This window comes from Lycorma delicatula, chromosome 9, assembly GCF_047948215.1.
Source record: "Lycorma delicatula isolate Av1 chromosome 9, ASM4794821v1, whole genome shotgun sequence".
NCBI classification, from domain to species: Eukaryota; Metazoa; Arthropoda; class Insecta; order Hemiptera; family Fulgoridae; genus Lycorma; species Lycorma delicatula.
The window spans coordinates 71898329-71914620 of record NC_134463.1 but is presented as its reverse complement, the minus strand read 5'-3'; the positions used below and the strand labels follow the sequence as shown (position 1 = coordinate 71914620).

The following is a 16292-nucleotide window of genomic DNA, read 5'->3' as shown; positions in this document are numbered from 1 at the left end:
AAAGGGCTCAAATTTGTTTCCCTTCTTTCACAAAAAAACGTACTTACAGAGTACTTTTCTTATTCTGAACACCATCCTCGACTACTTCAATAAATTTTAACTGGGTGAATGTCTATGATGCCCTAAAATAAATTTAAAAAACCAATCAAATAAAAATAATCCCATCTCTGCTTAATAATTCTTGCTCCTTAAAAAGGACTAAAAGATTATAGGCTACGTTCAACAATTCACAACAATATTCAATAAAGAAAAGCAACAGGTCTAATTTTAATAGAGTATAAACTATAAGAGCAAATTCAATGAACAGTTTTTAAGTTCTGAAAGAGCCTAAAAATTAGCAATATAAATCCTGTACTATGATTTATTGAAACATCACAGAAAAATAATATGAATAAACTTTTATTAACAAAGGTAGATCATTTTCATAAAAACTGAAATGTATAGAATCTGGTGAGCAACCAATAAACATTTGTTTTTACAGTAAGAAGAACTATGTACACAATTGAAAGCATTATAATCAGTCTGCCAATACATTTTATCAACATTAGCGTGATAAGTGGTAGTTGGCATATCAAACTTTATAAAAAGGGTACATTACTTTATGGAAGCCTAATAACATTTTTAAACTCCTCTCCTTGCAAAAACATAATATGCTTAAACTCACAACACTATAAAGTTCTTATGGAGATAATCCACTTCAATTCAACATAATAAATAATATTGTGAATTATATTTCCATTTTCATTAAATTATATTTGTCTGAATTTTAGCACGCTACAAGAAAAATCTTTATTACTCAAGTCCTTAAATAATTCTGATCAAATTTTTTCCTTTTCTTACTGCTGATATTTCCATCCCCAAAGCAATGCTTTATAACACTCAATTAAACCCTAAGAAGCAGCATTCAAGCAACACACAGCCCAAGCCCTCCACCCCAATATCATACAATAAGCATTAAAAGTCCTAATATTTACATCACCTAGAAGAAACAAGCAAAGGAAGTCGTATAAAAACATAAAAGTACATGTTAATGTAAATCAGTAATTAAAAAAAACATTATTTACTTACAACCAAAAATAGGACATAAAAAAAGCAATAATATCTTAATGAACCATGTATTTACATACAATAAAAATATGGTACTATTGTTTATTCAACATTAAACTTTACAGGGGAAAACTCAATACATAAGAATAGGAAGAATTTTTCTGATAATAAAAAGAGCAGAATTTTCATGAACTTAAAAATAATTGTAAAAGTTACTAACTCAAGTCAGTGCACAAAGAGTAAAACATATGATAGCTTTATATCATTATACAATAAAAATTTTAATGTTTCAGATCTTCAAGCATATTTTGTTATAAACGTAAAAGTTCAAATTTGAAATTACAAAGCAGACCTTAATTGATATTTAGCGTGTTAGTTACTTCATATGCATGAATTAGCACAAAAAAATTACTTTCCCCCATTAGAATAAATAATTAGATAAAAAAAAAGGATTGTGACAGCAAAAGTAATAACGTAAAATGAAATAAAAACCTGATGGTTGGGTAACTTTTACGTTTTGTTCCGATGACATAGTCTGAATAATGAACTGGGAAAATGATTTTAATAGAGTGTGCCTGTATTTCATTGTATAAGTTGTTTAAGCTCTGTTTTGAGAACAACAATTTCTGCCAACAATGTAATTGCTAGGTACTCAATTCTGAAACAGATTTGATGAGCTTATTGCCCACGCAATAAAGACAGCTTTCTTGTGCAAAAGTGGCATTCATTTATTTTTTTGCAAGTAAGCTGTTAAGATTGCTTAAAGCAATGCAAGACTCATGCAATTAGAAATTTGAAAACAATGATAAATATTAAAAATAGTAGTTTATATTTTTTTTTAATTGCATGAATAGCAAAACAAAACTTATTATTATTATTTCCTAATATATACATATAAACTATAAATGTTAGATGTGTGAATAAGAAATGAAAGTAGCATATAATGAATTCACAAACAGATTAAATAGAAGAGTGCATAACTCAATGAATTTGTAATGACTTAGTAGTTAGTAAAAATAACTGAAAGTATGAAAATCTCAAAAAATCTTATGTAAAGACTTCATATACAGTTTAAAGTTTTTCAACCACATCATTTTACATATTTTAGGGAACTATCTACTAACTCTCTAGAATTCAGTAACAACTGTGATTTTATTCAGAATATAAAAAATTAATGCAAGGGATGTCAACTGAAAATTTAACTCCAAGTCTAGAAACTTACATTGATGAACTTACTCAACGAGACAGTTGAATTTCAACAGAGAAAACTGTTATACAAACACTGGAAAAATTCACTATATTTTTCAAAGTAACTGAACTACTGTAGAACAAATACAAGAGGGATTAAAATACTCCTTAACAACAATCATAAAGAAACCAGATTTTCTGTCAAAAGAAAATTCAAAGATAGCTGTCTACCAAAGGAAATAAACTTTTAGAAAAAATTGTCTTGTGATAAGTCCTAGATCAATAATTATAAGTCAGAATCCAAGCAACAAAATATGAAGTAGAAGGATTCCGATTATCCAGTCAAGAAAATATTCAAGACCCAAAGGTAAAGTGATGAGAATGATGTTTTGGGATGCTAAAAGTACAATTTTTTGATCGTTTTTTAAGTCAGCACAAAGCATAAAGCAAAAAGCATGTGGCTGAAAATGTAATGAATCTTACAATATTAAAAAAAGGCAATTTATATAGAAAAGGAAGCTTCTTCTTCAGAATAATGTTTACCCATGCACTGCACAATCAAAATTTGAAACTGTTAAAATGTTAGATCAGATGGTTCTGCTACATCTATTAAATAGCGCATAACTCACATCAATAGGCTGTTAATTCTCTTTTGGCACCTCAAAAATCATAAAGTGGAGAAATATTTTGCAGGAACGGCAAGTAAAATTAAATATATACAAAACTTGGTCAGAATTCAAGACAGTATCTGAGTATTACGATGAAAAATAGGTAGCCTATTAAATTTATAAAATAAACCAAGTAAAATAACAATGATTTGTCTCTTTGCTAATTGAATGACAAATTTAACTAAATCACAGTCATCATTATCATGAATACTATCATTCATCATTGTCATCTATATTACAATAACATAGAGTAGTAAGCTTGTTATTGTGGAAAAAAAAATATGTACACAATCACTGACAAACATGATTCAATTTTTAAATGGAGGGAAAGTGAGTAAATATATAATAAAGGAAGGGTTTAGAAACTGAAAAATGACTGTGATTTTCAACCCCTTTCATCTCCACAGAAAAGGGTAGTTTTTTTTAATGAGACTCTCAAAACCAGTCTACGTATGGAAAAGTATACAATTAGACTAAATAAAATTACTTTACAAACATTTCTTAAAAAGAAAAAAGCATTTTTGTATCAAACATTATTTTAAAAATACCAAATAAAACTTTGTGATAAAAGAATTACATATGCTGTTCTCCTGTTTCATCCTATTACATACGAGGTCTGTAAATCAAGTAATGAGACTGGTTCAGAGAAACTTTTTATTTACAATCCTATTATACAATCACCTTCAAAATAGTTCCCTTGGAAAGCCACGCAATGCTTCAAACAGTTTCCACTCATCATAGCAGTGTTGGAACTTCTAAGCCAAATATCTTTCGGATAGTCAGTTACATTTTTTTATGGGATAACAGGAATGTCACAGGGACTCATGTCAGGTGAATAAGGTGGTTGATAAATTAGAGGAATGTTTTTCTTTGTTAAAAACTCATTAATTGAGCGTGCAGCATAACAAGGTGCATTGTCATGATGCAACATCCAGTTTTCTTTGATGGCTGGTCTCATGCAGGCATCTTTTTTTCGCAGTCTTTCAAGAATTTCTCAGTAAACATATTGATCTACAGTCTGTCCTGTAGGAAAAAATTCCTTATGGACAAAGCCATTACTATCGAAGAAAGAAATTAGTATTATTTTGATTTTTGATTGCTCATTTTTGCTTTTTTGGGACATAAATGATTCCCAGCCATCTGAAAATGCTTTAAACCACCCAAAAACTTGGACTGAGAGTGCCATCTCCATATGCCCTTTTCAATTTTGAAAAATGTTCATTAGCATTCTCACAGAGTTTAACACAAAACTTGATTGCACAACATTGCTCATAATTAGAATCACTCATTTTTGTTAACACAAGAAAAACTTGTTTCATGAAAAGTTTGTTTACATCTCATGTGGCAACAATAACTAAAAATATTGATACCTAATATAAATCAGCTGTTCATATAATCATATGTTTACTAGTAACTTTACAGTGTTGCCACTTTGGCTGCCAAAAAAACCTAGACTCATTACTTTATTTACAAACCTCGTATACAGACGAGAGGGAAGATGTAGCACAGACTCAATGGCATGCAAAAAATGAGATTAATAAGTTATATTTTATTGCTGTTTTCTATTAAAAATAACCAAATGGTTGATATCAACTATAAAAAGCTTTACTTAAAAATTATTTTTGTATCTTTAGTAATGTTCTATAATTTGACATTTTTTAATGGCAAATTTTTTATTGCTAATGATAATGCCTATTAAAAAAGTAGTCAATTCTTCATTAAAAAAAAAGAATCAGTGATTATTGCAAAAATGTCATGAAGTAATTCAACTGATACAAAAGGGATGCAGAAATACAACATAAAATCCTTTCCTTCATTTAAACTAAATTTGATACCAACTTCTTTTTAATATATACAATTAATTTGTACAGAATTTATCATTTTCATCTCTGCATTTGCCTTGCAGGTTTTTTGAAAACCTACATGGAAAAAATTAAAGTCACCTTTTATCAAACAAAGCTGAAGTAAATTATTTTTAATTTCATACCTCTTTGCAGTTATAAACTTCTAGCCTGTTTTTTATAAAATACATAATTGCTGAAACTATTTCATCCTGAGTTTAACAAAAATACTACAAAACTTGATAAAGTTTAATAATGAAAATAATATTATTTTCCCAAAAACTGCATCCAAAAAAAATGAACTATAATGGCAAAACATAAAAATGGCTAGAAAGTAAGAAAAATATTAACAAACAACTCTGTAAAAGAAGTTCTGCAGATCTCTAATTACTCCATCATTACCAAAAAATTAATCCTATCATCCCACAGCTGTGAAATAAACAAAATACACAAAATACTAACAAAAACACTAACCTAAAATATATATATATATAATATAGCTGAAATTTTTTAATATACAGGTCTATCTGTAAGTTATTATTTTTTTAAATTATTAATTAGAACATCATAATCAATGTACAATGTGAAAATACTGTTGAATTAGTGAGTCGATGCAATCCCAATGAAAAGTTATAGTAATAGCGAAGACTCAGGAATCAGCATTATAGTGTCATTTATACTCATTATGTACACCATTTTGAATTGACAAGTATTAAAAATGGCATCTGCAGGAGCCTCAGGTACTATGACAGCAGATCAAAGATCAAAGATTCATGACACTTTGCATATAGATTGTGACAAGTTGGGACAAGATCAATAGAATGTAAATCAGTTTATCATGAAGTTACTTGTTTCTGCAAACAATGTATGTATGAAATGACCCAAAGCCAAAGGTAAAAAATGTAAACAGTTGAACTGTAAAATCTTTGATGAACGACTGACAAAAAATCCAGTTAAACACAAAATTTAGAACAATTAAACCATTACAAATTCTAAATTCTGGCAAAGATAAACAACAAAGAAAAAACACAATCAATATAATTCAGAGATCAATAAATAATAATGTTAATATAAATAATAAAATACTTAAAATGTTTCTAATAAAACATAATTTGTATATTAACCAATTAATTTTGCATCTGAATACCACACAAATTAAGAAAACAATCTTAATTTATTATTAAGATTAAGTTAATTGATTCTATACAACATTTCTAACACTGTTAAAAAAATTTATTCCCAAAGAAAAAAAATACAAACAATGAAGTTCCAGGAAAAACACACAAACACCATTATTCACAAAGATTTTACTAATAAATAATAAAAGAAGGAAAGAAAGCATCCCAAAAATGTTGCAAAAGGTTTTCAATAAAACAACACATATGACTGAACCCATATTTTTCCTGTTTTATTCTGGCTTACCTAACTGATGATATGATTCCGACAACATTGTCTCTGTAACATAAACATATTTACTTATTTTTAAAAAAAATGTATATGTATATACATAAAAAAGAAAATTGCAACCAAAAAAAAAGAAGGATAACAAATAAAAGTAACAAAAAAAAACCTTAAATATATTGTGTACTTAATTTAACATAAAATATAAATAAACAGTATGAATTTAAACACTGTTGGAGTCATAAAATAAAATTGATTTCAAAAAAGTAATTTAAAAACAAAAATCACTTCACACATGTTGAATATAATGTTGATATTGTACAAGTATCCCACACCATAGTATCTGCACCATAGGGATTTTACTATTTTTCTTATGTTTTCTAGTTGCAGGACTGAAAGGTGTTGACCACTGAAGAGCAGATAGAGATTATTCTCCTTTGTGGAAGATAAGGATACTCTCATAGACAATTTGCAGATGAATTTAATGTGAGGCATCCTCAACGAGAGCCAGTGTCGCACACAACGGTTGGCAAACTGCTAACAAAGTTCAAGGCTACAGGTACTGTTGGCAATGCTAAGAGATCTAGACATCTGAGCATTTCAGAAGAGGTAGTGGAAGGGGTTTGAGCGAAGGTATCTGTAAGTCTGAAAAAATCAATTTGCCAAACAAGCTTGGAAGTAGGCATTTCTTGGTCAACAGTATGAAGGATCTTGCAAAAAAACAAGTATCATTCGTACAAGTTGCAAGTGTTACACCACACGTCAGAAGACAATCCTGATTGCTGTATGGCAATTTGTTTTTCGGCCAGTTGGAGGAGGACCCAGAGTTTTTGTCTGAAGTTCTCTGATGAAGCCAACTTTTATGTTAATAGTGAGGTGAGCCGACTTAACTTACAGTACTGGTCCGACAGTAACCCTCACTGGTTTATCGACAGTAAGAAGCAAGGAGCTGAATGTGTAACGGTTTGGTGTGATTTGCAGAAAGACCAGATCTTTGGCCCCTACTGCTTTGAAGGAACAGTTAACAACAAAACTTACTTGGCAATGTTAGGAAATGAATTACTGACTGTTTTGGATTTGCTGGGCTTTGGAAAACCAGAATGGTTAATGCAGGACAGTGCATCCCCGCACTATGATATACAAGTTCGTGACTGGTTAGATGAACACTTCTCCCAGTGGATCAGTCACAAGGGAGGAGTGGAATGTGTTCCACAATCCCCGGATTTAAACCCAATGGATAGTTTCATGTGGGATTATGTAAAAATTCCAAGTTTACATAGTCAATATCAGGGATAAAAACCACCTGTGAGAGGGCATCACAACTAAGTGCCAATCTGTAACACCTGACTTTGTGATCAACATTCTGCAGAACATGGGAGACCTTTTTCAATTATGTTTCGACTTATATGGAAACCATATTGAACAGATATTGAAAATATATTGTATACATCCCTATGGTGCAGGACTTTTGGAACATTTCGTAGATGTAACAAAAAAGTTAAAGGCATTTAAGATGCAGATTTAATACTTAAGTTAAAATTGCTAAAAGAAACATAGAGCTACGTTAATCCATTATTGAAATAAACTGAAAAACAAGAAAATACTCAAAAACTACTTTCAAAAAATGTTTAACTTAAATGCCCATTTCAGTTGTTAAATAATCATCATCAGTAGTCACAAAAAGAATAGTGAATGGAAAAACTATTTTAAATATGTTTATGATAAACTACAAATGAGTATTTCTAACAGAATTTATATAGTAAATATACAAACTGCAAAAAAATAGCATTTGTTGCTATTTTGGGCAATCACAATTAAAGCTTAAAAATATCTAAACCAATTAAGCTGAAACTTTTAAGAGGCAGAGATACTAATGAAAAATAATTGTTTATATTTATTACTTTTATTGTATAAACACTGTTACAACTACTCATTTTTTACTTTGTTATTTTAAATAAATCTTTACTATTTTTTACTTTACTTTTCTTTACTTGCTTCCTAACTAAACAAAAGAGATACAAATATATGAAAGGTACATCCGAGATTGTTGAAAGTAATATATTTTTTGAAATTAGAATGTTAAGATTAAACCAAAAATAATGAAGAATTCCGTGCATCTATCGGTTGACTGATGACAGAAAACGATAAGGATCATCTATCTCAAAATCTTACAAAATAGGTGTCACCTCGAACTACTTCATTACGTTTAACTCTAATCAAACCAAATTTTTTTCAGTAATTTTGCAGTTGACAAATGCAATAATATAAATCCATAAAGAACTCTTCTGAAGTGAGTCCCATCTTTCAAATATTCATCTCCTTTGTAAAACTGTATGATACCATAGTACTTTCTGTTTATTTATTAGATAAAAATAAATGTATGAAAACAGTCTATAAGTAAATTACAAATATAACAGCAAAAGGATTTATGATACAATAATCTAACTGATTTGGCAGCATGAAATATGAAAAAACACAGGAAACTAAACATAAATCTGTATCTCTGAATATAATTTTCCTACAGTAAAATTCAAACTACTGTCAAAACTTCTGGGCTTCTACTTCCACAGTGAAATAAAAAAACATTTGTTGTACACTGAAGTATCCAGAAATGGATACTTCAGTAGATGCAAAATTAAAAGACACACCTTTGTACCTTTGTAGTAAATAGTAAAAACCCATGCTCCAACATGAATCATACAACCACTTTTTCCAAGAAAACAGATGTTTCTAATATTTCACTGAAAAACACTTTAGAAACAGGTTTATACCAGATAAAAATAAATTAATATTCATTTCCACCATTTGAATTACAAATGGATTTCTGAATGTAATCTTAAATAATTAAAAAATATTAAAATTCTATTAAAAAGAAGTACAAAATATACTTCTTTCATTTTATAAATTAGAATATTACTGTAGTTTAATATAAATTTATCATCAATATAAACAGGATCTGTCTAAAGTTAAACAGAATGTTTTTTAAGCTAAATTTAGATAATAAAAAAAAATATATAGAATATCTTTTTGAACAGGATTGAATAAAAAAATATATTAACACTGAGCATTATTATCCCATAATTTTACTCTACTTTGGTGTTTGAAGACTAAATTGCATAAGTATAGATGTAAATATTCTGGGATTTAGGTTTAAATCCCTACATCCCCTAATAGCTGTATTAAGCAAGTCTTGTCCCTCTCTCTCTTTTTCCCAGTGTTTATCAATCAACCAATCAATCTACCTCTTTTTCTCTCTTAATTACCTCTTTCTTTATCATTTGTTTATTTTTTTATTTATTTTTGTATGCAATTATGTTGTTTATCCTGTACTTAACAATTATGTTTCCGATGGAAAATGATATTAACTAATGATAATAAAGAAAACACCTTTTGATTTGAAGTTTAACATCTGTTATTATTATTATTATTTCTTAATGTCATTTGTTACATACTTTACAGTAATAAGGATTGTATTGTTTAATTTATAACTTGTGAGTTTCATTATATGATTTATCTTAGTTAGATCATCAGTGTTAATAAATTATACATAATTATGTTATTTATATTTTCTTGTTAATTTATAAACATTTAAACTCATTAGCGATATATTTTTTTTTATTTCAAGTTTATATTTTTTATTCAATCTATTATAGCATTACTTTATTACAAATTTTGTACCTTTTATTTACATAATATTTTTAGGTAGATTTCATAAGAAAGCTACCTATTGGTAATGGGTACCATGATTCGACTTCCAGAAAATTTTTATGTATCTTCACGTTTCACATCCCCCAGACCCCAAAACCACCGTCAGCTCAAAAGTTTATATATATATTTTTTTTTATTTCTTTTGTTTCTTGTGGACACTATAACTGCCGTAATTGTGTGCCAATCATTATTCCTTAAAAAAAACTCGATCAAAATCTTGGTCGAGTTGATGAACGACCAAAATCGGACCATGGGGTGCTTTTTTGAAAAAAAAAATATTGCTACAACTTTTTATTAACTAAAATATCAGATTTGTTTAAAGTTCCTACGATTCATTGGATAAGGGCCGAAAACTTTATGTAAGTAAAGTTTTTTAATATCATCAACCATTGGCTCAGGAGGTGGAAAAATGGGATTTTGAAAACAAAAAAATCATATCTCCCTTAATAGGCACAGTATCCAATCGGTTAAAAGTGGTCATTAGTCTCCAAGCATTACCTAAAACTTTAGTCTGGAGTAATTTTTGATATGACTAACCCTAACGGCAAGGGATGACCAAAATGTTGCTGAAAGATGGGGCTTGTTGTATGCTAAACATGTGAAACTTTTTTTACCTGCAACCATTGTCGTTTTAAGTAAATTTGAAGTTTTCTTAAATTTAAAGTGAAAATTTTTTTATCCCCTCTTCAGCACAAGTGAAATCTTTTTTTTTTAAATTTAATTACATCGATTTATTAATAATTATTAACCTCTGATTGTAAAAAGAGTTTTACAATAATTAATAATTCAATAACAAAAAAAAATCAAAAGTTTTGGTGAAACAAAATTTTATGTACTTTTCATTTAAAAAAAAAAGTTAATGATGTCGGATTCGAACCGATGTACCTTTTCCTTGTATGAGCCAAATATTTCATAAATTAAAATTTTATTTGGCTATAACTCTGAACCCAATGAAAATAAGTACCACTTATGACATACAGTTCTCAATGAGGACTTACTACTGCTGTTAAAAATACTTCTGGTCTGGTCGATCGCAATTAAAAGGGAGGTGCACAATTAAATGTTACAACAGTCCTAAATCCAAAATTTCAACATTCTACGTCTAATCGTTTTTGAATTATGCGAGATACATACGCACATACGTACGCACAGACATCACGTTGTAAAGTCAAAATGGATTCAGGGATAGTCAAACGAAATTTTCACATTATTGTACTTCGTACAAGAATGTGAAAAACGAAATTTATAAGTAAAAAATTATTTTTATTGGTAACTGGTCCCTGGTTATTGAATTCACTACTGTAACAATTCAATTTCGCAAATCTTGAAGAGTAGCAGACTTAATTGATACACTCGCCGGGTTGGTCTAGTGGTTAACTCGTCATCGGAAATGAGCTAATTTCAAAGTCAAGAGTTCTAAGGTTCAAATCCTAGCAAAGGCAAAAATAACATTTTTACGGATTTGAATACTAGATAGTGGATACCAGTGTTCTTTGGTGGTTGGGTTTCAATTAACCACACATCTCAGGAATGGTCTACCTGAGAGTGAGTGTACAAGACTACACTTCATTTACATTCATATAAATCATCCTCCTCATTCATACTCTGGAGTAATACCTTACGGTAGTTCCGGAGGCTAAACAGAAAAAAATGATAACCTGAAGTAAAAGGTTACATAAATAAATATTTGTTGTTTATATTATAATGCCATACTACAAAACAGAATTATAAACGATGTTTCCAGCCTAAAGTAATAAAAAATATTATGTTATTTAAAAATTAAAGAGATAAAACATTTCATTTAATAGAACGTAATAATATTAAAAATTGATATTAATAGAATTTAATATTATTAATATTAAAAACAAAATTTATAAAAAAAAATACGTATACACGCGTAATGAAACACTTATAATAAATTACAATATGAAAACAAGTTTAAATTTAATATTATATTATAATACAATACGAATAGGATAGGGCAGCTTGCACTTTAATATCAACGCATCCCTTTACATTTAAATGATTTGTAAATAATGACGTGATATTTAATAATTAAAGATCCGATGTTCACTCTAACATAAACGAGGTCATGTTTTTAAATGGACTTTTATTCAAAATCAGTATAAAAGATCTTTAATAATTAAAAATAAATTACTGTTTTTATTTTTATGTAAAATATCTATTTTTCAAACCGAATGAATTACCCAATTTTAAAGGGTTTTAAATGGGTAAACCCCCCAAAATTACAAAATAGTTCATTTCATTATATTTTTGGACAATCTAATGTTTTAGGTAAATTTCATAAGAAAGCTACACATTGTAATGGGCACCATGATTCGACTTCCGGAAAATTTCGACATATCTTCGCATTTCAAAACCCCAGATCTCAAAACCACTATCAGCTCAAAAGTTTATATATATATTTCATTTACTTGTGGACACGATAACTGTCGTAATTTTGCGCCAATCACTTTCAAATTGATGCATAAAATATAACAACCCAAAATCTCGATCGAGTTTGTTAATGGGCAAAATTGGCCCATGGGGATGGAAATGGGGGGGGGGGGCTTTTTCGAAATAAACAAAATATCGCTCTAACTTTCTTATTAAGCAAAATATCGAATTTGTTTAAAGTTCCTACTATTCTTTGAATAAGGGCCTAGACTTATGAAGTAGGTAAAGTTTTTAATATCACCAACCATTGGCCAAGGGGGTTGGAAAAAATGGGGTTTCGAAGACAAAAATCTTATCTCCCTTAATAGGCACAGTATCGAATCGATTTAAAGTGGTCGCCGCTAGTCCTCTAAACATTACCTAAATCCTGTCGGTAACAATTTTTGATATGACTAACACTTACGGCAAGGGATGACCAAAATTAAACTGGAATTGTAAGAAGATGGGCTTGTCGTAAACTTAACATGTGAAACTTTTTTTCACATGCAACCATTATCGTATTGAGTAAATTTGAATTTTTTCTTCATTTTAAGGTGGAAATATTTTTTATCCTCTATTAAGCAATGGTGAAATCTACCTCTGCCTTCCAGCATGCCGAAAGGGGTTTTTTCAAATCAGTTATTATCCTATCTAAAAGTTGCTATTTCTATTTGTTTTCGATCAGTTTCATTAATAATCAATTTAAGATTTCAAATACTTATGTTGGCCTGATTATAAAGAAAAAACACCACTATGTCCTAACACTGTCATGAAATAAAATAATTTAATTTAATTACTCTCTCTCTGTTCTCAGTCAGCAGAGTGAATCTCTCAATCTCTCTTGTACTTCTTATTCATGACATCAAATATAATGTTCTACAAAACAATTAATTTTATGTCTTATTTATAGTTTCACTGTCTATTTACATGACTGAGTATAATAACAGTAATTAATTACTATCTTTACAAACAAGATTGCAATACATACATTAAAAAATAAATAATTCAAAACTATGAACATTTAAACAACAAATTAAACTAAATTTTACAAGTGTAAAGTAAAACTTTACACTTATTAGAAGTAAGTTAATCTCTTGTGCAATGCAATGTATTGGGAGATATCTTATGCAATGTATTGGGAGATTAAATGTAAAAAAAGTCTGTTTGGGTCTTACGTTTACCTGGAATGTAAATAAATAAAAAAATAATTAAATTCCTTCTATTTGGGCTCACACATTCATTAACTCTCCCTCTCCTTCTCACTCTCTCATTTTCTTATGTACATACAAACAAACTTTTTGCATTTCTGTAAAAAAATATCAAAGTAGAGTTCAATAGATACTTAGTGACTAATATTTAAAATCTAGTGCTACTGTATTAAATTAAGTGATATACTTTTTTTTTTTAGGAGAGATATTAGGAGGCCAGAATGACCAACAGGCGCTTCAACCCAATTATGCATTGGTTCTATCATCAAAATTCTGGCAACACCAGCATGGAAGATATGGCTGGGTCAAACCTACAACTGTAGATCCAAAAATTGGAAAGATGAGATCATTTAACAAGAAAGAATGAGAAGGATAGAACATGAGAAAGGACATCAACCAACCGAATAAATCGGGAAAATTATTATTTTACTCCCAATTTTAAGATTTCTGTTTTTTGTAAAGGGCTGAAACATAGCCAAGGTTGCATATTTACAAATGTTATAATAATATTAATAAATATAAATAATAAACAACTAAAAAGCAGTTGAATATTTTATTTTTATGAATAAACAGACTGTCATAATACTCCCTTACATGTAAGTAATAAGAAACATTGAATCTAACATCAATGAAAGTTAATAAGATTTCAGATTTACACTACATAAATCAAGTAAATGTACACATTCATTGCAGTTTAAATTGGGAATGACTTAATGATATTCCCTGGCAGCAAGTCAAGGACATGATCCAAATCTGTAAGCTCATACACACTCAAATTCACACAAATAGAAACATCCAGCACACTGCATTACTCATTTATTAAAGAGTAAGTTGTAATCCAATCACAGAAATAAAAGTTTTATATAAATTAATATTAGCTTTTCTGTGAACAGTAAACCTTTTCAGTCAACCACAGTGAAAATAAAGAAAAATTATGAAAGTGATCAAAATATCCATTTTCCAAGAGGTGACTAAAGAAGTAAACTCTTCATAATAATTGATCATCAATCGATAGTTTTCATAACTAAAAGTTATAAGATTAATGTTATAAACAAGTAATCACAAAGTTCCTATTTAAAACAAACAGTATTTTACTTTCATTATTTCCTTTCCATCTTCAAATTAATTGGTTAAAAAATTTCAGTGATGCAATCCAATGCTATTTAAAATTATCTACGTATCAATTTTCAGTCAAATCCTCTTAAATGTAGGAGATTGTTTTTGTCAAAATTTCCAGATTAAAACTACATAAAATTTAAACAAAGTCTATGAATTAGTTTTAGTAAATTTCTCAAAAATCAAATGTCTTGTAAAATACGCGGGTGAACACACAACCCAACGTTAAATTTAGAGGGGAGATGTCTGAACCGTTCCTGATAAAGACCGGATTGAGACAAGATGATGGACTTTCCCCACTACTATTCAATATTACACTGGACTACATAATTAAATTTTGACAAAAGGAAAATCTCATTAAAACAGTAATAGCAACAGGTAAAAATTCAATAAAAACTAATATGTTAGGATTTGCTGATGATTTGGCCTACTATCATTAAATATGGAAGAGGTTTACAAACAAATCACCAGCCTAGAAAAAATTTCCCAAAGGATTGGCCTGAAAATTTCTTATGAAAAGATAGAAATAGTGGCCATCAATTCCCTCTAAGCAAAATCAAACTTAACGATAAAGAAATAAAAATAGTTGAACAATTTAAATACTTAGGTGAAATCATTCACTTCACATTGAAGGAAAAACAAACGTGGCAAAACAGAATAACTAAAATTAAAAGGGCAGAAAGTCTAACTTGGTAAACATACTATAGAAAATGTCTTTCAATAAAATCCAAAATTCATTATAACATAGCAGTTCTTTCGGTGACGCATTATGCTTGTGAGACTATCTTTCAGATTAAGAATGAAAGTAAAATGCACCAATTACTTAAAACAGAAAAGCAAATTATAAGAACTTGTTTAAATAAAAGTTATCAAAGGATGGTTTACGGTCAAAAATGAGGCAGTCTGCAAACAAGTCGACCCGATTCTCAGTACAATGAAAAAACAAAGGATTTCCCATTTTTTCCACGTATTAAGAATGCCTGAGAATTGAATTCTAAAAAACTGGTCACAAGGAATATTAATAAAAAAAAAAACCTGTGGAAAATATGTTGGAGAAACCCAAAGAGATCTTCAAGAAATTGGCTTGAGAGTTGAGGACACCTGTGATAAAATGAAAATTAACTATGTACTTCAAAAACAATAGATTCAACATTAAAAAATTATAAAGGCAAAACAAAGTGGAGGTCACAGACGAGACCAGAAAGCAACAATTTGATAGAATGAAGAAATACTGGGAAAATAAAAAGGCCAGACTAATACAGAAATTCAAGAGGAACTGAAATAAGGATGACTAAAGTGGTCAATGTGGCCTCATAAATAAAAAAATAAAAATAAAAAATACATATACACAATTCACCTTCATCATTTCTCTATATAGTCTCCTGCACGATCTACAAACTTTTGCTAACGATTTGGAAGCTTGAATATTCCTTGAACATAAAAAGTTTGAGGAAAAGTCGTCAACCAATTGCGCACATGCGCAACGTCTTCATTGCTTTCGAATTGTTCCCCTCCAAGCGATTCTTTCAAGGGCGCAAATAAAAGTCACAGGGAGACATATCTGGACTGTCGGGAGGGTGGTAAAGGGTTTTCCAGTGTATTTTTTTCGATTCATATCTTGTCAAATTCATAGTGCTGCCTGGCATTATCATGGGGAAGGATGACATCTCTTATGGGCA

The 16292-nt window shown here is 29.4% G+C and overlaps 1 protein-coding gene across 2 annotated transcripts in view; it reads right to left on the bottom strand.

Annotated features, from left to right (window-relative positions):
• PGAP1 (GPI inositol-deacylase) overlaps positions 1–16292 on the bottom strand; it is a 92251-nt gene that overhangs the window by 56571 nt on the left and 19388 nt on the right. The window contains exon 3 of one of the 2 annotated variants that reach the window (XM_075375244.1): positions 6167–6199. The exons of the other annotated variant lie outside the window; for it this stretch is intronic. Coding sequence (XP_075231359.1) covers positions 6167–6199 — 33 coding nt within the window. The remainder of the gene's footprint in view (positions 1–6166; positions 6200–16292) is intronic. 2 annotated transcript variants of the gene reach the window in all.